Source organism: Henckelia pumila, chromosome 2 (assembly GCF_033568475.1).
Source record: "Henckelia pumila isolate YLH828 chromosome 2, ASM3356847v2, whole genome shotgun sequence".
In the NCBI taxonomy this organism is placed as follows: domain Eukaryota; kingdom Viridiplantae; phylum Streptophyta; class Magnoliopsida; order Lamiales; family Gesneriaceae; genus Henckelia; species Henckelia pumila.
The window spans coordinates 12,015,563-12,040,927 of NC_133121.1; the positions used below are offsets into that span (position 1 = coordinate 12,015,563).

General features: G+C 32.0%; 5 protein-coding genes and 1 non-coding gene across 11 annotated transcripts; 4 read left to right on the top strand and 2 right to left on the bottom strand.

The window, feature by feature from the left end:
• Window positions 1-1,298: 1,298 nt before the first annotated feature.
• On the bottom strand, window positions 1,299-2,355 carry LOC140877220 (elicitor-responsive protein 3). Its single transcript, XM_073280751.1, has 5 exons — window positions 2,285-2,355; window positions 2,071-2,136; window positions 1,832-1,970; window positions 1,582-1,717; window positions 1,299-1,460 (listed from the first exon to the last, which is right to left on the bottom strand). The coding sequence occupies exons 1-5, from the start codon at window positions 2,349-2,351 to the stop codon at window positions 1,299-1,301; spliced, it is 570 nt and encodes a 189-aa protein (XP_073136852.1). The 5' UTR covers window positions 2,352-2,355.
• A 2,701-nt stretch (window positions 2,356-5,056) lies between these two features.
• On the top strand, window positions 5,057-9,189 carry LOC140883787 (serine/threonine-protein kinase 12-like). 2 transcript variants are annotated; one of them, XM_073290374.1, is made up of 14 exons: window positions 5,057-5,183; window positions 5,266-5,368; window positions 5,451-5,533; window positions 5,812-6,045; window positions 6,301-6,375; window positions 6,716-6,796; window positions 6,983-7,077; window positions 7,312-7,432; window positions 7,507-7,586; window positions 7,867-7,929; window positions 8,045-8,154; window positions 8,255-8,340; window positions 8,578-8,696; window positions 8,899-9,189. In XM_073290374.1, exons 3-14 carry the CDS (start codon window positions 5,498-5,500, stop codon window positions 9,032-9,034), a joined length of 1,236 nt encoding a protein of 411 aa, XP_073146475.1. In that variant the 5' UTR covers window positions 5,057-5,183; window positions 5,266-5,368; window positions 5,451-5,497; the 3' UTR covers window positions 9,035-9,189. The 2 variants fall into 2 exon arrangements, with proteins under 2 accessions (XP_073146475.1, XP_073146474.1); XM_073290373.1 differs by having other exon boundaries at window positions 5,266-5,367; window positions 5,459-5,533.
• A 222-nt stretch (window positions 9,190-9,411) lies between these two features.
• LOC140885253 (uncharacterized) lies at window positions 9,412-10,952 on the bottom strand. The gene is made up of 2 exons (XM_073292198.1): window positions 10,710-10,952; window positions 9,412-9,675 (listed from the first exon to the last, which is right to left on the bottom strand). The coding sequence occupies exons 1-2, from the start codon at window positions 10,821-10,823 to the stop codon at window positions 9,556-9,558; spliced, it is 234 nt and encodes a 77-aa protein (XP_073148299.1). The 5' UTR covers window positions 10,824-10,952; the 3' UTR covers window positions 9,412-9,555.
• Window positions 10,953-14,105: 3,153 nt separating this feature from the next.
• LOC140884087 (uncharacterized) lies at window positions 14,106-16,243 on the top strand. Its single transcript, XM_073290755.1, has 3 exons — window positions 14,106-14,282; window positions 14,792-14,846; window positions 15,676-16,243. The coding sequence occupies exons 1-3, from the start codon at window positions 14,166-14,168 to the stop codon at window positions 16,008-16,010; spliced, it is 507 nt and encodes a 168-aa protein (XP_073146856.1). The 5' UTR covers window positions 14,106-14,165; the 3' UTR covers window positions 16,011-16,243.
• Window positions 16,244-18,378: 2,135 nt separating this feature from the next.
• TRNAC-GCA (transfer RNA cysteine (anticodon GCA)) lies at window positions 18,379-18,450 on the top strand. Its single transcript has one exon. It is a non-coding gene; the product is annotated as a tRNA-Cys (tRNA).
• Window positions 18,451-21,708: 3,258 nt separating this feature from the next.
• On the top strand, window positions 21,709-24,557 carry LOC140881345 (AT-hook motif nuclear-localized protein 11-like). Of its 5 annotated transcripts, none has more exons than XM_073286585.1 (7): window positions 21,709-21,968; window positions 22,130-22,313; window positions 22,491-23,100; window positions 23,249-23,313; window positions 23,613-23,741; window positions 23,963-24,115; window positions 24,230-24,557. In XM_073286585.1, exons 3-7 carry the CDS (start codon window positions 22,689-22,691, stop codon window positions 24,365-24,367), a joined length of 897 nt encoding a protein of 298 aa, XP_073142686.1. In that variant the 5' UTR covers window positions 21,709-21,968; window positions 22,130-22,313; window positions 22,491-22,688; the 3' UTR covers window positions 24,368-24,557. The 5 variants fall into 5 exon arrangements, with proteins under 5 accessions (XP_073142686.1, XP_073142687.1, XP_073142685.1 ...); XM_073286586.1 differs by having other exon boundaries at window positions 22,141-22,313; XM_073286584.1 differs by having other exon boundaries at window positions 21,709-22,318.
• Window positions 24,558-25,365: the final 808 nt, after the last annotated feature.

Here is a 25,365-nt window from a genome sequence, read left to right on the forward strand (position 1 = left end):
ATTAAATCATCATCATCTACATCATCACACACTAATTTTTAAAATAATACAACTCAATTTTCAACAACTTTAATATAATATAATATATTTTCAACAGTAACAAATTTAATTTAAATTATACACCAATTTTTTAATATAGTTTTCTAGTCAAAGTAAATTATCACGCCTCTTTGTAATTTATGATCCAAATAAAAATATAGATTGATTATGGTATGTATTTTGGATGATTAACACTTCTGTGAGATGGTATCATTTGTGAGATGGATCAACTCTATCGATATTTATAATAATAAATAATATTTTTGGCATAAAATATAATACTTTTTAATTGATAATTCATATAAGAGATTAGTCTAAAAATGCTTTTAATTTTTTTTATGTCAATCACATTAGATCAATCATGATTGTAAGTAAAATACTTTATATAAAGTCCTAATAACTGGTTCGTCAAAAAAGCATCGGTGTGTACTTTAAGAGATCAGTAAGAAATTGTTAAGAATCGATTTAAAGTTCGATTTTAGAATTGGAGTTCTAATTTGAGCTCGACTCCAAATATTTGAGCATATTTGTAAAGTATTACCGTAAAAAAAATGCTTGAAAGATTTTTAACATATTGATTTAATATGTAATAGATTTGTATTTGAATTTCTAATTAATTTTGCTACGGTTTGCAAAGAACCCTCGCAAATTTTGCTACGATTTTTATAACGGTAGGAATTGTTGCGTTTTTTCTTGTAGTATACAAGGGTAAATAGTCAATATATTTATCTAAGTGGACATGTTTACGTTTTTGGTTTTCTAACTTGTCAAATTTGTTTTTTAGTCACACAATTTTTCTTTTTGTTGATTGTTAGTTTTATTTTAACAAAACAATAACATGACATTGAAAAATACTGATATGACATTAAAAATTTGATGATTTGTTAGAAGTCATGTCATCGATCCAACAAAATAGGATTAAAAACCTACAAAAAGAAAAGTAACGTGACCAATACTCACATTTGACTAGTTAGATGATGGGGAAAAAAACACTATAACTTAATTCACTATTTCCCCAAAAATTAATAATGAAACAAATAAAACTAAAATCAAGTTGAACCATTAACACGTACAATTTTCGATTGTCGCGTACATTAATTAGCTCATACTAGCTATTTTATAACATTACAAATTAAGATGCAAACCTTGTGAGGCAATGTTTTTTTAACCCTCTGTAAATTTTAATTTTTTTAAAAAATATATCATTAATGATTTTCTCAGTTATTCTTGCGCTTAAAAAAATATCATTAATGATTTTCTCAGTTATTCTTGCGCTTGTCGATAAAAATTTTATTTCTATAAGAAAATATATTCTTCCACCATTGCAATTTCCAAAAACTACTTGTTATTGTTCTGCATATTGATTTCCCATCATCATTCTCCTCTTGCATGGTTTCTCGTCTTTTCATTTGCAAAGCAATCTACAAAACAATAATAATTATTATTATTAATCAAAATGATTAATCCAAATTAAGTGTTATAAGAGTATCATAATATATATTTTATAAACCAAATCGAACATGTCTCGTGAAAGTCACTAACATTTGGGATAAACTTCAATCCTAGAGTCATTTGGCCATTGTATGTGTCATCCTCAAGCACCACATTGAATGGAGATGGATTCAATTCAACCAACGCTTTGTAATTTCCTTCCAAAAATACTCCTTTGAGGAAAATTCTAATTATTGGATAGAAAAATTATGTTAGAAATATATATATGATTATTATTAAATTTTAGTGATTTTTTTAATTATATATACATGAAAATACGATTGGTAAAATTAATTCTTACATCGTTTGACCAACAAATGCACCTTTGGTAAAATAATCCTCGCCCACAATTTTCAGTTTGAGGTAACCGTGAGTTTCCAGCTCCGATCGTGACAATTCGAACGTAAACTTTTCATTCCAGTAGATTTCGTCATGATTTACTGCGAAAGACGACGTTCAAAATCAAAATATTATTGTCGTAATTAGCTTGCGTCCGATTAAAAAAATAATCAGAATTATGTTCGATGATCTAGAACAAACCTGTTGCACTCTTGCTTCTACGTATTTGGCCACAACATTCAATATTGACATGGTAAGCTGGAGTCCCTGCATGTGAATAAAATTTTTAAAATTTTAGAATTAATTAACTATATAATATATATATATATATGTGTGTGTGTGTGTGTGTGTGTGGATATGGAAAAAAATTATATGCGTGTGTGTGTATATATTATAGTGGAATAAAAATATTTACCAATTATATTAATATTTTTAATGCCTTCAGCGCTGACAAGAAGAACATCAAGCATTGCACCTTTCATTTTATTAATATAATTTCGAGAAATATAATTTGTGTTCATTTTACTATACTGTGATTGTGATTAAAAGGACTTTTGCAATAGGAACTTTATTTCAATTAAATGAAGGGAATTTAATATCTCCATTAAATGGAGGAGTTACAACTCACAATATGATATATTTTAATTAATGAAAAATTGTAAATTTAGTTCTGTATATTTGTCACTTTGCGATTTTGGTACTCTATGTTTTCACATTTCAATTTTAGTCCTACATGTTCTGATTTTTGGCAATTTCGGTCATTTTTATTCGAAAATGCTTACGTGACACTGTACACATCAGCTCCACATCAGCATTGAATTGGTGCCACGTCAGCGCCACGTCGGGAAAAGGACTAAAATTACCAAAAAAATAAAGATAGCGGACTAAAACTGAAATCTGAAAATATAAAGGACTGAAATCGCAAAGTGACAAACATACAGGACAAAAAATGCAATTTCCCTTTAATTAATCAAATTTATTGGTATAATGTTTTCATTCTTATATATAACGATTTGTTTGAGAAATTAATAGTATTGTAGAGTCATTATTTTCCAATATATTGGACAATATTTTCATAACCGAACAGGTGATCGAACCGATCTACCTTAAAAAACGGTCCAATCGGTTCGACCGTTTTAACCGGACGATCGGATCGAAAAACCGTTTATATAATATAATATAATTAATAATATCTTTTAAATTTTAAAAATCTAAAAGATGTATATAAATAAACGAAAATATATATAGCATAGTTTAAAAAATAAATAACTATATAAATATATTCAAAATATTAATTATAGTTATATATACTATATTTTTAAAAATAAATTAATTAATTAAAAAATATAATAATAGAAAAATAATATTTTTAACGAAGTACAAATTTCAAATAATCATGTGTATATATATAAAATATTAAATTAAGATTTTAAAATTAAAAAAACAATTTAAAAAAAATAAAAAAAAATTCAAAAACCGGTTGAACCGGTTTTCTGGACGCTTCTTGGGATCGGTTCTTGGACGGTTCGTGGCCGGTTCGACCGGTTTTGACTGGTTCTTGACCGATTCTGAGCGGTTGAACCGTTAAAACGGTTTTTAGGGGTATTTCGGACCGGACCAGTGACCGGTTCCCGGTCGAACCGGCCGGTCCGGTCCAGTTTTTAAAACATTGATATTGGCATTGTTTCACCAAATTAATTAATTAATCGATATCGAGTTTTTCGTTCCTATAATTTAGGGCCTTTTTTTTCTTTTCTTTTTTTTTTAAAAATATTTATTTTATGTTGAGGAGAATTGGATTAGAATCGTAAGACGACGTTCAAAACTTAGGCTTTCGGTGTAACATTGAACCGCAAATCTTCTACTGACCAAAATGTTAGAGATATCGAAATGGGTAGCGAGAATCCGCCGCAACTTACCATTAGACAGGATGAGACGAATCGACCAGCCTTGTAAACGAGTTGACAAAACAATAACTAATCCATTTATTTTAAGTGACAGGACAATATTACCTAAAGTGGTATGAGTAATTTGGTGAGGCGAAGCGGATCGAACCGCGACAACATCCCACCATTAGGCACTATTAGGTGGGCCTCTGCGGAGTGGCCGGTTAGCTATTTTGGTGACCCCACTTATTTCATGTGAAGAGAGACCCGCCTTTTTGATTGGTTGGAAAATTACAATTCAATCCCTGTGAAAGTGAGAGAAACTAATGTTTTTAAAATCGGACCGGTCGATTCGACCGCAAACCGATCACGGGTCCGATCCAGAGTAAACTCAAAAACCGTTTTTCGGTCAAACCGCTCAAAACTTGTCAAAAATCAGTTCGACTGGTTCATCTTATTTTTTTCACAAAAATAATTTTTAAAAAATTTAATTATTCCTTATATCCCTTAAAAAATTTTATTTCCTATATTAAATTTTTTTGTTTATTTGGTTTTAAACCTTTTGAAATAATATTTGAGCTTATTTTGATTTTTTATATAAAATAAATAAATAATGATATTTGATATTTTGATTATATATATATATGTTCCTTAGATTTTAAACTTTGATAAATATATATTATTATATGTATATACAAGTTTTTAAAATTTAAAATATATCAATTACTTATATTATATATTTATATTATTATTTTATATAATATAAGTAACAATATCTCGGTCCGATCGTTTTGTTGAACCATCTTTTAACGGTTTACAATATAATTATAGGTCTGGTTATGAAAAAACGTTGCGAAACTACCAACACTTTGAATTTGTTTGTGATTGTTTTGCTATAATCTATACTATACTATTATATAATATTTCCAGCTCTTATACTAATCGTTTTTGGTACGTATGTCAAATCACATCAAAATTTCTTATCATTTTATTTCAAGTTTAACACACTTATCTTTTATGTTAGATCTTAATAATTAAATTCTATATCCGCACTTTTCTATATGACTATATCAACCTTATCATCTTTTTTTCTTTGTATTTTTTTTTCTTTCAAATTCATCATTCATCAATTCTTATTAAATTATTAACATGAGTTTTTATAATTTCACTCTACCTTATCTCAAAAATCCCATATTTTTTTCCGTGATAAATTTTTACATTTTTTTTAAATAATTAAATTATCGAGCTAGTTTATAATAATTTTTCAGATGTATGTAACTTTGGTAAGAATCACCCTCAAGGCGCTTTTGATGGTAGAGCAAGTTACTGCTCAAATGCAGAAAGTTTCATGCAGCCATCCGGCGATATCACACAACATTCAAAGAAAATGAAGTGTTCTGTTTCAAGAAAACCCAACATCCGGCCCACGTAAGCAGATTTCTTTTCCTTTTTTAAAAAATTATCCAGGCAATCAGCTTGGACGAATTATCCAAAGTTTTCCATCTTTCAGTTGTAATTTAACAAAAAAGACAACGCCACGATTCATGGGATTGTCCGGCGGTGATCGGGACTCTTTTGGACTGTCCTCCATGAGCGGCTGCTACTGTGACACGGTTGGTTGACCATGCATGATTGAGGTTATATATATTATGCTTTCTTGAATTTTTCCTTTTTCTTTTAATAACGCCAGCTTAGTGTTTGCTGAAGTGTCTCTGGGAACAAAGTTCGTTCCTTTTTCTATCATGGAAGATCACAGGCTTCGCTCTTCGCCTGCTAAGGTAATCACTTGTTTTAGACCATAGTGTTTTCTGTTTAGCTATTGCCAAGAATTTCGACATGCATTTGTGGCAGTCTTTTAAGATTAGTTTGGTGAAATACTTAAGTTTTTAATTTGGTTGGTGTCTGAGACAATAGTGCAAATTTTGTTTCTCCTAGTGTTCTCATAAATAGTGTGCTTTTTGCCTCATTATGCTTCTTGTTTCAGTTGTGTGGCATGATGCCTTGTTTTCCTTCACTTACTGACTTGAGATTAACCATCCTGTTCTTTCTATAACAGATCCCATCTCATGGAGGTGAGAGGGATGGTCCGTACCGTCTCCTGTTTTGTTCAAGCAAGGGTGATAAAGCTGGTGTTATCCAATTACTGAAGAAAGGCGTTGATGCCAACCTAGCCGACTATGACAAGAGAACAGCTCTTCACTTGGCATCATGCGAGGGTTGCACAGAGATAGTTGATCTACTTCTGGACAAAGGAGCTGATGTGAACTCCATGGATCGTTGGGGTCGCACTGTGAGTACCTTCTTAACATTTCTCAACTATATAAGGTCACATGATGTACAGTACAATCCAGTGTGTAATTACAATGGTATGGTTCATGACTTGGCTGAGTTCTCTTCTGCTGCATCCATGCCTAAACTTTATAGCATTAGAAAATTCTTTGGGTCTAAACCATGCGCTGCTGTGCAACCATGCTGCCATCTTAATATGCCATAAAATTTTGTTTTGGAATATGTTTAACAGGTTATATATTGAAATACATTGCAGCCACTTTCTGATGCTCGTACCTTTGGCCATGATGACATATGCGAAATTCTGGAAGCTCGTGGTGGAATTGACCCGGTATATTATGCTTCAGCGATATATTAACCTGCAAAAGTATTCATTGTTTTAGAACAATATTAATTTCCAATATTTATGTTTTAGTTATGCTATAATTTGTTTGATCTTCTTTACATACCAAAAATGTTGCCCTTAATTGTTGAGATTTATATTCTTGCTAGTTCGGTTATATTTCCATGCACGCAGGTGGTCTTTCAGCATGATCTTGAAAAAACAGCTTCAGGATTGACTCTCTGTAATTTCTATCATGGCCACTCTCATTAGAATTGAATGCCACTGGACATTATAACCTTTTGACCTTTACAATTGTAAACATTTCATGTCGATTTGCTTGCGACAGATGGGAGTTAATTCTCAGGCTCCATATTGTGAAATTGACAGCAGTGAAGTGAACATGGATGAAGGCACACTTATAGGAGAAGTAATTTCTCTTTCCTGATACCAAGGCAATCTCCTCCTATAAAACCACCTGTATTTTTTCTTAATGTTTTCGTCTTTGAAATTCTCATCTAGTCAGAAGACATATCCAACACATTTAAATATCGAATATTTATCCCATGTTTTACTACTGGAAATACATGCTACTTATATTATGAATAACCGACAGGGTGCCTATGGTGAAGTGTACTTAGTCAAATGGCGTGGTACAGAAGTTGCTGCAAAAACAATTCGTTCTTCCATTGCATCAAACCAGACAGTAAAGTGAGTTTATCTATGGGGGAAGAACACTGTTTAAATCTTGATGAGGAAAATAGAAATTTCTAAATTTTATTTCATTTCTTCCGGTAAATTATCTATACTCGAATGCATATGAAAAGAGAAGCATTAGTTAAACAAGATCTATCAGGGTGCAACATTCCCTGGCAGGATTATGGGAGTAAGGAGTTAAGTATCTCTCATCTGTTTCATTTGATTTTATTGGCTGATAAATTACAGGGATAACTTTCTAAAGGAACTGGCCTTGTGGCAAAAATTGCGTCACCCTAACATTGTGCAGTTCCTTGGTGTTTTGAAGTACCCTGATCACTTGGTCTTCCTCACCGAGTATCTGCAAAATGTATGTGTTGCGCGGAAAATTAATCGTTAATTTTTTAACGCATGAAATAATGCTTCTGTAATTGCAAATTCTAGGGGAGTTTGTATGACATATTGAGAAGGAAGGGAAGACTTGATATGCCGACTGCAGTTGCATATTCTCTTGACATAGCTAGGTATATTTACATACTCTGTTCTTGGATAACTACCAAGGTTAGTTTCAAGTCAGCATACATTCACCAGCTTTAAAAATTCGATTTTTTTAATGAAGCTGTACAAAGCCGTTGGTCTATGTTCTTTCGGTTAATTTTTCTACACCATGCAATGAATAATGATGTAGATTATAGGCAGTTGATTGAAAATTACAGAGACTAAGTTCATTTGTAGAGTTCGTTATCTGTTGCCACCCCTACAACTAATAATGTAACAATATCAAGCTTTTGTGTATTACTGCAGAGGCATGAATTATCTGCATCAACATACTCCTCATGCTATAATCCACCGCGATTTGACACCCAGGTCTGAATTGTAGTTTCATACTTAACATTATTGTTCTGCTAACATGCATTTTATCATTCTTGAAATGACTTACTACATTTCTGCTAGACATTACATCGACGGAGATTCCTTGCAGGAACGTTTTGCAGAACGATGCAGGGCACCTTAAGGTCACAGATTTCGGGCTTAGCAAAATCGCACAAGGAAAGGATGTCGGTTATAAAATGACCGGGGGAACTGGAACATGTACTAGTTCCTACTTCTTGCAAACCTTGGCAGTTTTGAATTATGATAAAAAAAAATAAAAAAAAAAACTCTTACAAGATGCTTTTGTGACTTTTGTCAGATCGCTACATGGCTCCAGAAGTCTATCGTCGAGAATCATATGGAAAAAGTGTTGATGTTTTCTCTTTTGCTTTGATTGTCCACGAGGTAAATTGACTTGTTAAGTTTTGTCACATGCAATTGGAAACTTGTGTTCTTACGTAACCATTCATATTCTTATAGGTTTTGTTTTGGCCTTTTTTTTGTTTTTAAAGAAAGAGAAGTGGTTTTGTTAAATGCAAGACGGTCAAAATAAAGTTTTCTTTTATAGTACGTAAAAGAATATAGTCATTTGCTGCCAACCTGCGACCAAATACTGCTCATATATTAAATTATTGTATGCAGATGTTTCAAGGAGGACCATCAAATAGGGGAGAGGATGCAGAAAAGTTGGCAGATAAACGAGCTTACGAAGATTCAAGGCCACATCTCTCATCAATTTTGTACCCCGAACCGATCAAGAAGTGAGTCTATCAGTTTCGATACAGCTCCTATCTTTAGCTTATTACCATTTGAGTTTATGAAAACTTGTCCATTTGAAAGCACAAGACTAAAAATGAGCGACTTTGATGTATTTTCCTTGTATTCATTCTATCTGCACGTATATATGTCACTTGGTTCGAATAAAGTTCACCCTCGAATGAAAAAAGGTTACTTTGGTGGCAGACTCCTACAAGATTGCTGGCATAAGAATCCGGATCGAAGGCCTACATTCGAAGAGATCATCTTGCACCTGGAGGCCATTCAAGAGAAGCTCCAAAATAAAACCATTGGAGCCTGCTGTAGCTGCGTTGTCTTATAAAAGGAGCTCTTAGCATTTATGTGCATATTATATGTGTGTTTTTGGCCCCAAAGGAGTTGTATTTCTTGTTTATTGGTTCATTTGACACATAGCTGTTGTTTTTTCATGTCTTTTAACCTTTCAGCTTGTAGTCACTCAAATTCTTATTGGTAAAAACTCAGGTTTATGGGGAAATATTTAAAACACATGCAAAAAAATTACTTGATGAACGTGAGAAAGACCGACCCCTCCCCTCATTGAAGATGTACCGAAGAGATTGATCTCAATCTTGCTTAATAACTCGAGTTGCTCAGGAATACACATGCAAACTATACTTGATGAGTGTACCCAATAGTAATGGATTTCAATCTTGCTATAAAACTCGAGTTGCTTAGCAAGTCGCATTCTGCACAAAAAATCTACATTGCTACTTTTATATTCACCACCATGGAAGTGTACAAAAGTTTTGAACAACAAAAGAAGATCCAAGTGACAACTTGTACAAAATTTGAACAAGAAATCTTACAACACATATTGACCGCCTACGGGTGTTTCTCTGCAGCAGGGGAAGGTAGCTTGCTCGTCTCATTTTGACTTTTCTTATCCTGTCCAAAGACAAACTCTTTCACAGATCGTTCAGCCGATAATATTGCATTTTTTATCTGTAATTTCAAAAGGAACACAGACAACGTTAAAAGCGAGCCACACCTCAGTTGTATATAGGCATTAATGAAACAAATTCAAGATTAGCCGAGCATGAACTGTGTTGCATTAGCATAAATATTTATTCCAAGTCAAATAATTCAATAGTCACCACACTACTAAACCGTCTACCAGAGAGAGACTCAGGAACTAATTCACATGCAAGAAAATATAATTGCATAGATATGCTATGCAAAGTTTTTCCAACAGGTTGTTCCTTATTCCTGCTGGACCCCTAACCTGCCTCATGTTCCTTTGCTCCCCATATTGCTCCTCTATTATTTCTCGAATAGTTGGGACCGTAACTCGCAACAGCTACTGTTAAATGGCACACCCTTCAGGAGAAACCAATGTTAATCAATCATCAAGTAGTTGCTTCCACTGAAAATGGCTTTACACAGAAGTTTCTTTGGCTGGTTTTTCCTAAACCTTTTGTTACCAATCGAATAAATTCTTCCCGGAGAGAAGACACACCGGACTGGTATTTCAGCTGAGCTTCTGCTGTCATCTCTTCGACTAAACCGATCGTTATCATCGATGTATTGTTTCGGGATTGTCCCCTAAATGCCGTAACAATACCGATAAAGATTAAATCAACCACGGGGCCAACCCAGTGTGAGGCGATCCTCACCCTCAAAATTGTATTAATATCCCCTAAAGCATATTCATGGTTCCGCCAAGAACTTAAACCAGTATCAACAATATTTACACAAGAGTTCAGCCTCAAGTTTCTTCATCTCAATCACCCATGGTTCATAATTTTAAATCTCAGATAAATTGCAAAAGCTTCACAATAAATTTCTGCGAACTATTACATTTGAAATGCACACAAACAAACAACTAAAATCGAGAACAATGATTACAACCTGCCACAAAACACGCACATCACCACCAATTCGAATAGAACACGTTAACTTTGAACATCGGAAATTAAACAAAAACCCAACAAATGTATCGGGAATCGATGCAATACAACGTCACCGAAAACACTTACGGGGTCAAGAAAATTGGGTTGAGGGCCATAGTCAGCAGTGAGAAGGAAATAAGAAGCAGTGACAGTGGCCACCATTGCTGTGCGCCGCACGAGTTTATCAGTTTTAGGGTCCATTTTCTCCCTGTTTTCCGCTCAAAATCAAGGCACCGAAACTCAAACAATGGAGGGTTTTCTGCTCCGTTCAAGATTCTGTCGACACCCGATGGGTTCAGATTTCAACTGCAAGATTTCTGGAAGTTTCAATTTGCTTCCATCTTCTTATGGTGATCGGAATTATTATCATTTTAGTCCTTCTAGTTTGAGAAATTATTTTTCCCCGTGATTTGGAATTTCCTAATGTTTTGGTTTTAAATTAAATGTATAGTCTTGATGGAAAAATTACATTTTTATATCATGATATTATATTTTATATTTTCAAATGTTATTCTCAATTTAATTTTTAAAATTTAAAATTTTATAGTACATTTATTAGATTCTAAATATAGTTTTATATCTATATTTTACTTTTTTTTAAGGTAAAACTTATAATATTATTATGAATGAGATAAATCGTTCATTATAATATTAATCAATCAAAACGAAAAATTCTTTAACTCTCTGACAAAGAGAGAGGGCCCCGAGGGGGAAGAAATTGCCAAAAAAAAAAAAAAAAAAAAATTGTGCGCGACCACAAGGGGAGTTTTAATTTTACTCTTAGAAGATCAATGCATAAAGCCACGAACTCAATTCATTATTTCCAAATTAAACAATTGATTAATATATATATATATATATATATAATGCATTAATACATGTATATATTATGATTTTTTATTGCATTAATTATTCAAAATTTCAACTTATTTGTTTTGAAAATTTCACAATCATGATATTTTGTTGGGATAAAAAAAATGAGTGTGGGGAGGGTGAATAAACTCTTTAAAATTTTATGATACTTTGAGTTGATTTAACATCTTGTTAAAAGTATTTTTGTTTAAACTAAGATTTTGCTCGAAAGAACTTAGGCGGAACAATCTTCATCGCAAAACTGAACTAAAAAAGCTTAAGACAGATTGAATGAGTAAATGCAGTAAGTAAATATAAGAGAGAGATTTTTATGGAAGTTCGAATTCAAAGCTTTTACGTCTCTTCTTCTTCTGTTTCCAGAGGATTTCACTATAAAAATTTGATTTACACAATAACTTATACAAATCCGATCTAATCAACCCTTGAAAGGGATAGGTTAGATCCTACCTATACAGGCACTGTCTTGACATGTATCTAACGGTTGATATTTATCAATAAATGTGTGGTCTATTATTTTTTAGTGGATCCCGCATGTATTGATAAATGATGACCCTTAGATCTATCATGGAGGTAGTACCTGTAAAGGTAGGTTAAAATGAACCCTTGAAAAGAACTCCTAGTAACAACTTCTCAATACATATCAACGTCTGTTTGAGTTACACATAAAAATCACAAGACAAATCAATCTGAGATATCACATAGTGCTTGAACTTGATCGTTCTGATATCAACAATAAGCTTTTTAGCTCTCTATGCTTTTCGATCTGATATCTGTTTTAACTGGGCACGATTCACAAATGAGAACTGTTTGGCTTTGAATCAAAATGATAAGAGTTTTTCGCTTGGCAAAAGTTGTTGTTTGTTGATCATCACCAAGTATTTATAAGCTTCTATTCGCAACGTTCAAAAATGTATTCGGTGGAATGATTGTCTCTGTTTTATCAGACATTTGAGAAGCAATTGACACGTGTCCTCGAACAACTCCATATGTAGTGAAATTTTTGAATAATTATCGAGTACGGAGGCTAGAGTAACTATTCCCAACAACCTTTTTTTTTAATAAAAAGATCGCTGCTTCGATCTGATCTTGTCTACTTGATTTGCTCTGGGAATATTTGATATGTCCTGACTTTCTTTCTTTCTTCTAAGAGATGTTTTGTGCTGATCTGATTGATTGATCTGGATAAACTGCTAGTTTGCTTTGTATAATTGATTTGATCTTATGTTCTTGATCTAAGATCAACTTATTGGAATTTTGTTCTTTGGTTTTGTTTGATCTGATCTTGTCTAGTATAATCACTAACATTATGAATTAATCACTATTAATTTCTCTTTTTTTGATGATTTCAAAACCAAGTCATTTCTCAAGACGCAAACCGATGAGTGCAGATCAAAACATCTTTTTTATAGTTCAAGAGAAAATCATATAACAAGAATTGTGCTGAACTGTAAAATTATTTCTCAATATTGCTATTTCTTTCTTTTTCCTTTAGCAGTGGTTCCTTTAACCTTTACTTTTGGTTGTAAAAAAAATAGAATCATAACAAAAATATTAAAATTGTTTGATTTTTATATTAGTAGGTTCTTTTATAACGATTTCAAATATCTATATCCATGATACGAGTTGATACGATTTATATATTATTATATGTAATGACAAGTAATCTTTTGACATAAAAAAATAATATTTTTTCATAAATCGAGTCGACCGTCTCACAAAATTGATTCGTGAGATGTTATACGTGTATTTGTGGTCATTATATTTTGATGACCTCAACTTACATTTATAATGATTTTAATGACTTTTAATGACCTATCTATAATAATAATAATAATAATAATAATAATAATAATAATAATAAATATCATTTCAAAATTAATAATAAAAATAAAAATATAAAAAACGTGTACATGAAATTTTACAATTGATATATAAAAAATTATATATTATATATTGATTTGGCTAATTATATCAAGGATTAATCCTTACAAAATAAAAAAAAACATGGGTAAAATTAATTAATAACATGTAGATCTTATATTTTAAAAAATTGAGCGCAAAACTTTATATCAATGATATGGAAAAATGTGTTTGAGTTTTTATAATATAAACGCAAAATATGTTATATTTTTTTAAGGAAATATTTTATATTTTTAAAAATGAAAGATACATCAACTAACCTATTAATAATTTAGAGAGTACCTATTAATAATTAGGAGATATTTATGCGTTTTTTCAGAATTTTCACGAGATTAGTGTTTTTTTTTTTGTTGTTTTTTTTTTAATTTTTTTTTTTTGAGTTATGCAATTAACCCTTTTGATTCACTATGATGTATTATTAATTTATGTACAACTTATCCCAATCAATTTCGCCTTATTTTCGTCATATTATTTATCTATTTTTTAATTAATAATTTTACATTAATTAAATCAAATAAATTATAATCTATCCATCAAATCAAATAATGTATTAACTAATTTTTCTTATTTATTTTTAATTTACATTGTATTACTTATCCATGAATTATTAATTATTTATCACTCAAACCATGCCTATATGTTTAACATGATTTGAGTTAAAATTAAAATTATAAATCAACCTTGGAACAAACCCCATCTAGCCCATTTCGCGCAAACGCAGAGCAGAGAACTGAGCGTGGAAGAGCTTCAATGGAGGAGCCAAAACCCTTTCAACAAGGCAGGAAGAGATCCCTCGAACAGTTTCAAGATTCCCCTTATTACAAGTTGCGTGTTGCTCTCAAAGATCTTCGACCCCATTTTATCCAGGTTTCAAGTTCTCGCTAATCTCCGTTCTTCATTTACTTTTTGTACCGTAATTTATTGTGGTTTAAGTTAACATGTTAGATGGGTTTTTTTTTTTAAAAAAAAACTTTCGGAATATCTGTTTGTAAACGTTTTCCTGTGGTGCTTTTGATATTCTCGATGTTCTGGGTATACGTAGGATTGCACAAAGATATGTTCTTTAGCCCAAAAGAGACTAAATTCGTCGTGGGATTCAGTTTTCAGATGTGTTCTGTTTATTACTTTGGGTAATTTTCCATTGTAACGGGAAATGGTGTAAACAAGTGTTGAGGATGTTTTATTTAGAGGGGCTGATAAACCTTTGACATGAGGTGTTTGTATAAGATAGAGTATTAGAGCCCTGTAGACTTTTTTTTTTTTTTTTGCAAATGATGCAAGTTGAGAGTTTTGTGCTTATGGTAGACTACATGGTTTTTATATGATGGGAATCTGTATTTACTAATTGAGAGATGGATTCTTTTGTGATCTTGTAGGTGCTCAAGACTCCCGATTTTCATAATTGCGATGCTGCTGATAAGATTCGGGATGGTGAGGATTCTTTTATGTTCCAAATTGGGTTAATATGTTATTTATCAAGAGCTTTTTGTGTTTTCTAGGACATCCATCTCTTCATAAGATTTGTATGGTTTAAATCTCAAGAACCAATGTTGGAATTTAGCAGAGGAGGAGAGAGTTTCTTTGGGGTGTGGAATGGTGGGATGTGTTCGCCACATTTTTTAGTTATATGCATGGAAACTGTCATCATCTATGGTGCCCTATGTTCTCGAGTTCCACGTTTCTGATTTGAACCTTCCCTGTTCCAATACTTTGCAAGTTTTTGCTTTTTACCAGTTGTATACCTCAACTGCATATACCTTAGCTTCTGCTTTTATAACTTTGTCCAATACCTGGTTCATGAATTTCGGTGTGTTTCTATTTTGTATGCTTCTGATGCCATTTTCCTTTCTTCTTTTTCTTTTTTGTGATTAAAGTTTTGTTAAAAAATACTCCTTGCTCTTGTTCTTGTTCTTGTATTGCAAATTTCAATATCTTGATAATCTGTTTCGTGAATATTAGATTTTTTTAATCTTTCTGTAATGACTTATTGAATAGAAGGATTGTTCATTAAACATGACCTTAGTAAGAGTGACAAATTTCACAGGCCTAATGAGAAAATAAGCACAAACAATGCCACTAAGTTGTCGTTTAACTCGTTCTTATCCCCTTGATTTTGCATTGTTGTGCCAAAATTCTTTGTGAGAAACCATCTTTCATGATGTAAAATTCAGCATGACAAGAAAAATGTTCAGATAATCCATTTACCATTTACTACTTGAATCTGGACGTGCCATAGAAAAATTTAAAATATAATCTGCAGGGATGAGAGTTATGATGGATCTGTACCAAGAAATTACATCAGAATCTTCTCCCCTGGAAAAGTGTACTACAGTTCCAAAAGATTCGTCTGGTGACACTCGTGATGGACCGAAGCCTATGGAACTCCAAGAAAATGCAAAATCTGCTGAAAACATTCCTTTTGATGAAGTTGGTCCGACCATAATCTCTGATCATGGGCCCCAAGGTACATACATTGTTGGTGGTTCGGCTTTTGGTTGGAATTTTGTCACATTCCTCGAAAACCAATCTGTTTACTACGGGCGAACAAAAGAGTCTTTTCGAGCTGCAAATCCCAAGCTCGATATGAATGAATGAAGATCTACAATTCCCGAGTTTCGCGTGTGGCTTCTCCGATCTCGATAGATAGCATTCATTGAGGTGACGGTTTTATCCCCACAGCGGGATAGAAAACATTTTTTCATAGTCGATTTCGCATGTATACCTATATTGATCAAAGAAACAATGTGATGAACAAATACTAGTAGTGAAGCTTGTCTTAGCTGTCATGGATTCTTTATGTTTTGGTTCAATGTGATCCTTTCATTTTATCATGTTAGCGGAAAATTCTATGTTAGCATACCAGGTTTAAATATTATCAAAATTTCAAAGGTTAATATAATTAAAATATTTTATCTTATCACTTAATTATAATTTGAGTAATTCACTTTGACTCTGAGTTTAAAAAAAAGTTTTCCATGAATAAAATGAAATATATTAATCAAATCTTAAATTATTAGAATTTTTATTCATCTTTTATAATTTTTAAATGGATTTTTAATATATTAAAATCAAATGAAATGTATTAAACATGCCTTCAAGTATTTGAAATTTATATTCATGTTTTATAATTTTTTAAATGGAATTTTAATATATTATTTTTGGGAAATAAAGAACATATTATGTAATTTTTTTCAATTGAAAACATAATTAGTTAAAAAGATTATTTATCACACCATTTATTTGTGATAAATAATCAAGATTTAAAGTTTAAATTAGGTAAATAAGAATGAGCTTTATGAGTTAATACGAGCCCTAAAAAAACAAGTAAACATGATATTGATAAGATTATATAATCATAGACATCCTGGGCTGTAGCTCATCCCATTGTTTTATTTTTGCTAAAGATATGGTAGACTTAAACCCAGTCCAATTTGTTTTTTTGCAAACATATAATGATATCTTATTGGAACATATATATACGGCTCATTTATATAAATATGATAAATCCATTGATTATTATTTATTATTTATTATTGTTAAATTAAATTTTTCATACCCTCGTGACCCTTATGCCTCTCTGATTATTATTATTATTATTATTATTATTAATTAAGTTTTATTTATAATTTCGAGTGTTCACAAGAATAAAATTTAATATTTTCATGAGTAAACCTTCTTGGGTTGTTGGACATATATTAATTTGTATGGGTTTCACAAATATGATATGAACTTCTAACAAGTTAATAGAAGAACAATAAAAATACTATAATTTATTTGTCAAATCTTTATTTAATAAATTTTAAATTTTAAAGTACATTTAAGATATACTAAAAATAGTTTTAACATGAAAATTTTGCATGTTACGTATTAATTTAATTAAAAAATAGAAATATTTTGAAAAATGGTCTTGGTCAATTTTTAAAAAAAGAAATTAATCATCTTAAGCGTATTTGAACTAGGGTTTCACTTTTTTTAAGTTTGATCAAGGTCATTTCCTCGTATATATTTTCCTTCATTTTTTTTATCTGCATATTAAATATTAATATGTCATATTTGATTTGTTATATTAAGTTCGAGCTTCCCCCAACTTTAATTTCTAGATTCGTCTCTAAATATTATCTTATAATTATCATAGCAAGTAAACATAATTTTTATTATGTATAAAATATCGAAATTATTTTTTTCCCCATAAAATGGAGCATAATAGAAAATGGAATCACTTGCGTTCACTTTATATATATCCTTTATGCGTTTAGCATTCAAATACCTTGTCAATTTTAAAAGTTATAGGAAGCAAGAAATGTGAATATAAAAATAAAAATAAAAATTAAGGTATTGATATTTCAAATCTATGAATTTCAAAATTAGCAAATTTATTTTTGTTATTAAAAAAATAACAAAAAAAATTTCAAATCCACTTATCTCATGTTTACATAGTATCCCATGATATTTGGGATGTATTTCAAATTCATTTAATAATAATGTTTTTTGAAATGCATTATACATTATATAAATATATTATGTAAATAAGTAGTACATGAATTTATCGTGATTTAATTTATTATTTTATTGTTAATAATAAAATTATAATCGAAATTCATATATTTGAAATATTTTCCTTCAAACGCAACTTATGAGACGTGAATAAAAATTACCCATAGAAAATGGTTACAAATGACAGCGATTTCATTCATATAATAGCATACGTGTAGGCATAAAACAAATGTCCATATAAACTTTCTTAATACAGGAGAGGTCTGAGTTATATCTATACAAAACAACTTATTCCATGTAATCGAAAAAATTGGAAGTGCAATCATTTTTATATTATATTTATCATTATTTTAGAAATTAAGTCATAAAAAAATTTAGATCCCCAATTGCTAGCAATCATTTGTTTTGATATTTAACCATTCAAAGAAATTGTGGTTATATAAAATAAAAGAAGACTTTGAGACATCAAGGGTCCATAGCTCAGTGGTAGAGCAATTGACTGCAGATCAATAGGTCACCGGTTCGAACCCGGTTGGGCCCTATGTAAAGTTTTCTATTTTTTCCCTCACACGTGTTCCTGGTTATTTGTAATAATGAATAATCGATAAAATTTGCTAGATTTTTTTTCTCCAATTATAGAATATATTTTTTCACTTAAAAATTCATTAATGATGATTACGGATGAAAAATAATTTTCTATTTGCTTTGCCATCAAAGTAATAATAAATGTGATGTAGGCAAAAAATACAAGTACTGGTACGTAAAGTCTGTAGGTTGAACATTGCAACGTAGGATAGGGTACTTATGTATCTGTAGCGTAAGGTGAACCTTGCAACGTAGGGTACTTACGTAGCGTAAGACGAACCTTGCAGCATAAGGTAAATGCGTAGCGTAAGCTGAAACTTCGTGGATCCTCACCTACGTCACAAACAAACGTCAGAGGCGCCGAGCAGTTTCCGACATAGGCACTCCGACACTCAAGTCAGTAAAGAGCACAATGATATCCAAAATAAGAAAGCTCAAATTAGACAGAAAAATGAGAATGTACCTTGAATATGAAGATGCTCCTCTATTTATAGAGTTTAGGAGTGCTTGTCGGACTTGGGCCTTGTATCTTGGGCTCAAGTTAATAATTAATAAAATTGAGCTTCTAACCCAACAACTAATAATTAATAAAATTGGGCTTCTAAACCATCAAAATGTATGTGATGGTTGATGTTCAGTGTCCGATTCAAAACAAAAAGCGAGTTTGAGATCCGTGAAACGGTCAATTTTATCTATAATTACAATAAAAGTTTATAAATAACCAAGTTAAAAGATCCGTCTCACAAAAATTTTGATGAACCTCTGGAGAATACATTCAAAACAAAAATTGAGTGTGAGATCTCTTTTAAAACCTCTACAGAATAATCCACATGATAATTAATAGAAAATGCAATATACTAAATTTTTTTTTTTTTGGGGGGGGGGGGGGGGGGGGGAGGGGTTGGGAATTTGCAATAATCCGAATGAAAACCCCATGAGCTAAAAAAGATGGGATATTTTAGAAGACACATGTGGTTCAGTGGTTGAGAGTTGAGACTGGAGAAGAGAAGACTATCCTAATCCGGGGCGGGTCATATGGAGCCCCAGACCCGGACGTATCCGAAATCAAGTCACCTCAAATGGTCCCTTTTGTCGCATCTAGTCTACCGATATTTTGGTCACCATCCCAAGCGCTCAATCATGGATTTCATGCGCGTGTGTTACACGCTAATATTTATGTTTTTATTAAAATATATTTATTTAAGTCAAATCAAATTATTCACCTGCGAGCTTTCGTATGATTGATAGATTTATGGGTGAATTGGTGTTCAGTCCCTAAATACAAAATCATATTAAAAATCAGTTTTTTGTCAGAAAAAATTTGTTTGCACTCCCTGGGTTCACATTATTTTTCTCGGATAAAATTAAGTACAAAAAATTGAAAATATGATACAAATACATGATATTTGAGTACTAATTGTTCAAGATCGAGTACAAAAAATACAATTTTGAGTATAAAATCTAAACATCTTTATTAATGTGAACTTGCAACATGTGTTTGAGTACTTAAAAATCATATATTTGTACCAGATCTAACACATTGGGTACTCAAAAATCACATATGAGTATCATATTTTCAATGTTTTGTACCTATTTTCATCAAAATAAGATAAATGTCTTATTAATATCAAAATTTTTTTAGTACTCAAAAATCATATATTTATACTAGATCTAACACATTTGATACTCAAATATCATGTACTTATACCATATTTTTCATGTTTTGTACCAAATTTCATCCGAAAAAACATGTGGGCCCAGAGAGTTTAAACAAAATTTTTTTTCTGACAGGGACTGATTACCAATTTAAGTTTAGATTTGGGGACTGAATTATAAATTACCGTAGATTTATTTCTATCATCATTTATACTAACAGCACGACACACGCACAGTGTATGTAATGTTATATACAAATATTATGTTATATGTGTATATAATATAAAGTTATTTTTTTCAAGTAATTGATTTGATTTTTTTTTTTTTGCAATTTGATAATTTTGTGGTGTTTTTTTAAAAATAAAAATAAAAATGGGCATATCAAGAGACCACTAAAATTCTCTTATTATATATATATATATATATATATATATAACACTTCAATCGAATGTTTATCATTAAGAGCATGCTCAATGGTGAGAGGATGTTGGTGTGATGAAGTTGGTAACTTCATTGCATGCTGATGTCAGCGATGATAACTTCATCTCATGGTTCTGCGAGGGTGAGATGATGTTGTAGAGAGGATGTTGAAATATTAATTATTTTATTTTATTAAATATATATATTTTTTATTTAAACGCAAAATAAATTTGTATAATTAAAAGAAATTAAAATTATACATAATTAAAATTTAAATATTAAAGAAAATTAAAAAATATACGAAATTAAAAAATACACGAAATTAAAAAAATTGTATATTTTCATTCACTCCTTGATTTTTTTAAAAATGTTTTATTATTATTTTTTTAATTTTAATTTTTTTAATTATTTTTATTAATTTAAAACGGCCAGATTAATCCAACGGCCTCAGATAATCTGGCCATTTGATCTAATTCTATTTTAAAAACAAAATATAAAAATATAAAAAAAGAAAAAAAGTTGTAGACTTGAGTAATTGGTGAATATACAAATGATAAATCAATATATATATGAATAAATTAATTTTTCTGTAAAACTCGAGTCAAGCCAATATGTGATAAAGAAATAATTAATAATCATTAGTATGTAATCCTCTACACCAAGCGGCACAATCTAATAAATAAGGCCGACAACGTATGATTATATTGTTCATGTGTTGAGGAATATTTAATTTCAGAGAGTTGTGTACTCATGAAATTATGACCGGAAATATTTGGAAATAATAAATTGGAGGATTCATATTTGACATAATCTAAATACGATTGCAATAGATGTTTAAATTGGTGGAGTAGTTGTCAGATGTTTGATTCTTTATACCAAAATTTTTTTGATCCAACCTAACTAACATAATTTGTATGATATTACGTTTGTCCGAAAATTTAACCCAAAAAGTAGCGAATTTCCTACTTAATGCCAAAAAAAAATACAATCCTAATATATACTCAAATAACTTTAGACTCAAAAAATAACTTTAGACTCAAATCAAACAAAAAGTAGAAAAAAAATATAAAGAAGATGAGGCATTTCTCATCATTCCATCCCACGCTCCACCACATGCGGGTGAGATTCAAGGTTTGACAAATCAACAGCAAATTGCAATGTTAGTGCTGCTACGGCGCCATGGGTATCCGACTTTGTACCGTGTCACATTTTTGTCTTCTCCTTTAATGCTTCACATTCATCATCCGGAACTTAGCTAAAATCTCGCATCATTCCTCGGCTCATCACCTCACCACACACCACAGACAGCGACGCTACGCGACACTCCATATTCTCGGTGCCAGAGGAAAAAGGAAAGTTTTTGTAGAGAATGAATGCAACGCATTTTTAGTTTACTCGGTGAGCTCGTCATCAATGGCGTTTTCTTCCACACCCGAGCGGTGCAGTTTGTCGCAGCTTTGAACTTTCTTGATACGCATTCTTTTCTCTTCCAACCCTTTTGATATCGTGTTTTGTACAGCTTTCCATTGATAAAGTTCCAAACTTTGTGTATCTCCCAGTTTTCTTGCAGCCATTTTGCTTGATTATATGAATGTTACTTAGAGGATGGAGCTTTTTGTTTTTATGGGAGGTTTAGTTGTTTTTTGATGAAGATTGCTGTGTGGTGAAGAGTTGGTAAAAGTTTCGTGTGTGTATTTGCTTGAATCTTCGGAAGAAAGCCTTTTTCTTGTCTCTCTTGATTAGGTAAGGTGAATTCTTTTGACCCTGTTTAGTCTACACTTTCCCTTTATCTATACCCCTTGCTAGCTTTTGTGTTTCTTGTCTCACTTTAATTCATTTCAATTATTTCAATAGATCTTTTCATCAAAGATCTTCAATTACATGTTTTGTGTATTCGTTCACTAGCATTTTCTGTAGCAGGGGATCATGTATATTACAATTGACCAAGTTCTGAAGTTGCTGAGTGCTTAGAATCCAAGGATCAATTAAGCTTATACTGCATATTGAGTTCAGTGCTTCTCAAAATTTCTCAATAAAAATTGGGCACTTGTTTAGAGGGCTTAGGTGTTTGGATTTCGTAGTGATCCGAGGTAGGCAGAGGAAGGATTCATATTTATTATGGATCAAAGAGAGCACATGACACTATCCGGTTCGGGTTCCTATTACATGCACAGAGGAAGCATGGATCCGGTGGCGGGTTTTCAAGATTCGACCATTATGAATTCATTATCTAATGCTAATTTACACTTTCCCTCTAACATTGGTAGCAGCTTAATTGGCTCAACATTACCTTTGGATACTTCATCAACAATATCACCACAAAGAGGTAGTGCAGGACCACCTTCTGCAGTGCTGCAAGGCGAACCAGTGCGCCGAAAACGGGGAAGGCCGAGGAAATATGGGCGGGATGGTGCCGTTCCATCGGCATTGTTTCCTTCCACGTCTAACCCTATGTTAACAGTAAGCCGGACTGAAAAACGGAGAGGAAGGCCACCAGGGACCGGCCGAAAGCTAAAATTACCTTCTCTTGGTAATTTTATGACTTATGTTCCATCAATCAAAAGCTGTATCATATCATTGCTATTATCAAAACTTTTTTTTTTTCCGAAAATCAATAACTGTCTTTGACAATTGTGGCTCTAATTGGTTGACTGTTCTGGTGATTTTGATAATGCCAGGCGCATCTTTGTTAAATTTTGGTGGAACTTTGACTCCACATGTCATCCACATTGTAAAGGGAGAAGTATGTACCGTCCCTTACATCTTCTAATTGCAGTTTTCGCCCTAAATGCGGCGCAAGCCATTATATTTGCCATGTATGGATAATCATTTGCATTTAGTCATACCTACATATGGTTATTGTGATGTATGTGATCGTGTTTTAGCCCATGTTTGTGTGATAGATATGCGTCGCTCTAGGTTCCACTTGCGTATAATAGTTGTGCAGTTCATTTTCTGTCAAAAAAAAATCTTTATTCTATATTTCTTTACAGTTCAGAATGGAGAATTTACTGTTGTACAACACAATGGCTTTTCCTGCAGGATATCAAAAGAAAGATACTAGCATTTTTCGGGCGGGGACAACGGGCCATTGTCATTTTATCAGGCGTCGGCGCCATCTCAACTGTAAATTGTAAAACCTCAAGCTCGGGTGGGACTATCACGTATGAGGTGTAAAATCTGAGCTTCTTCATAGTCGTCTCAAGTTGTGAAAATCACTGCAGCTATGGGAAATAGTATTATATCTCTATCACGAATTATACATAACAACTCTTTCTATGTCAGTTGTTTTTGATCAAGTAGCAACTCTTTCTTGTTTAAAGATTATGCATAGTTTCACCTGCAGGAACTTGTTGGATTGGTAGTAACATGTTCATTTGATCTTCTTGTAGGGGTGTTTTGATATGTTGAATTTATCTGGCTCTTATATGCACGACGATACCGACGGACCTTGTGGTGGTCTGAATGTCACTCTTGCTGGTCCTGATGGGCATGTTATAGGTGGTGGTGTTGAGGGAGTTCTCATCGCAGCTAGCCCGGTCCAGGTAGCTCTATATAACTATTTGCAACCTTTCATATTCGAATTTTGGTAGATTCTTGAACTGCTAAATTATCCGTTTCGGATCCTTGAAGATCTTGCTTTGTTCATTGGATTCCAGATTATCGTGGGAAGTATGGTGCCTCGTTCTTCGAAGACCAAAACTAAGGAGGAGGACGGTCAACCGTCGATGGATCCTCCAACCAACGTTCATCCGACTCAAAATCTCACTCCGATGGGCGGCTGGCCGGGTTTGTAGATAATTTCGCCGTTGACATAGGTTAAAACTGCTTGTATGAATTTGAATTCTCTGTTCTTTTAGAATACGGTAATTGTAGCCTACTTTAGTGGAAGCACTTGCAAAGAATGCTATCATCATAAAATATGACCTCTTTTAAGGCGATTGTTGATCCATTATGATATATTAATATTGTCCCATATGGTAACTATTCCAATGACCATTTTCACTTCTCATCTCTCCCACTATATACATTTTACTCTGTAGATATTTAAAACTTAAAATTTCGCCCATTTTTATGTGAATCATGGGCTCCAAAAACTGTTTTGACGTCTGATTTTGTAATATGATCTTGAGACTTGAATGCTAGTTTGAATTGTGACATGCAACTTGTTACAAGTGGCATATATTGCTATAGGGAACAACTTCCAAACAATTATTTGTCACATGCAGACTATCAAAAGGATTAAATTCTTCCCAATTCTATAAATTGTCTCGAATAATTCACCTTCATGATAGAAATTTTTTTGTCCAAAATTTATGCAGCTTTAAACTCACTATGTTCGAGCAAAGTGAAACCAATAAAATGGCAGATAGCATTTTAATTAACACCTCTATAAAAACCCTGAAACACATATAACTCCTTACATGAAATTAATGGTCTTTTAACAAATAGGCGCAAAACCCCTCAATGAGCTTCTTCTATGCTACGTACGCTATATACGCATGATGTTCGTGTGATAATCTAAATTCAAAACAAATATACAAGGACTCATCATATGATCACAAATATCTTGTATAAATAATACAATAAGTAATATTCATGATGTAGTATAGACTAAAGCCATATAATTTGACAAATATCTCCAAATTTTTAAAGACATTGGGTTGTAAAATACCTTTAGCCATCACTTGAAGTTGCACATTATTAATTATTTGATAATATATCTTATTTAGTCTCATGTTAACTTGGCCATATTATTTATCCATCTATTAATTATGTATCTTACATCAAGCAA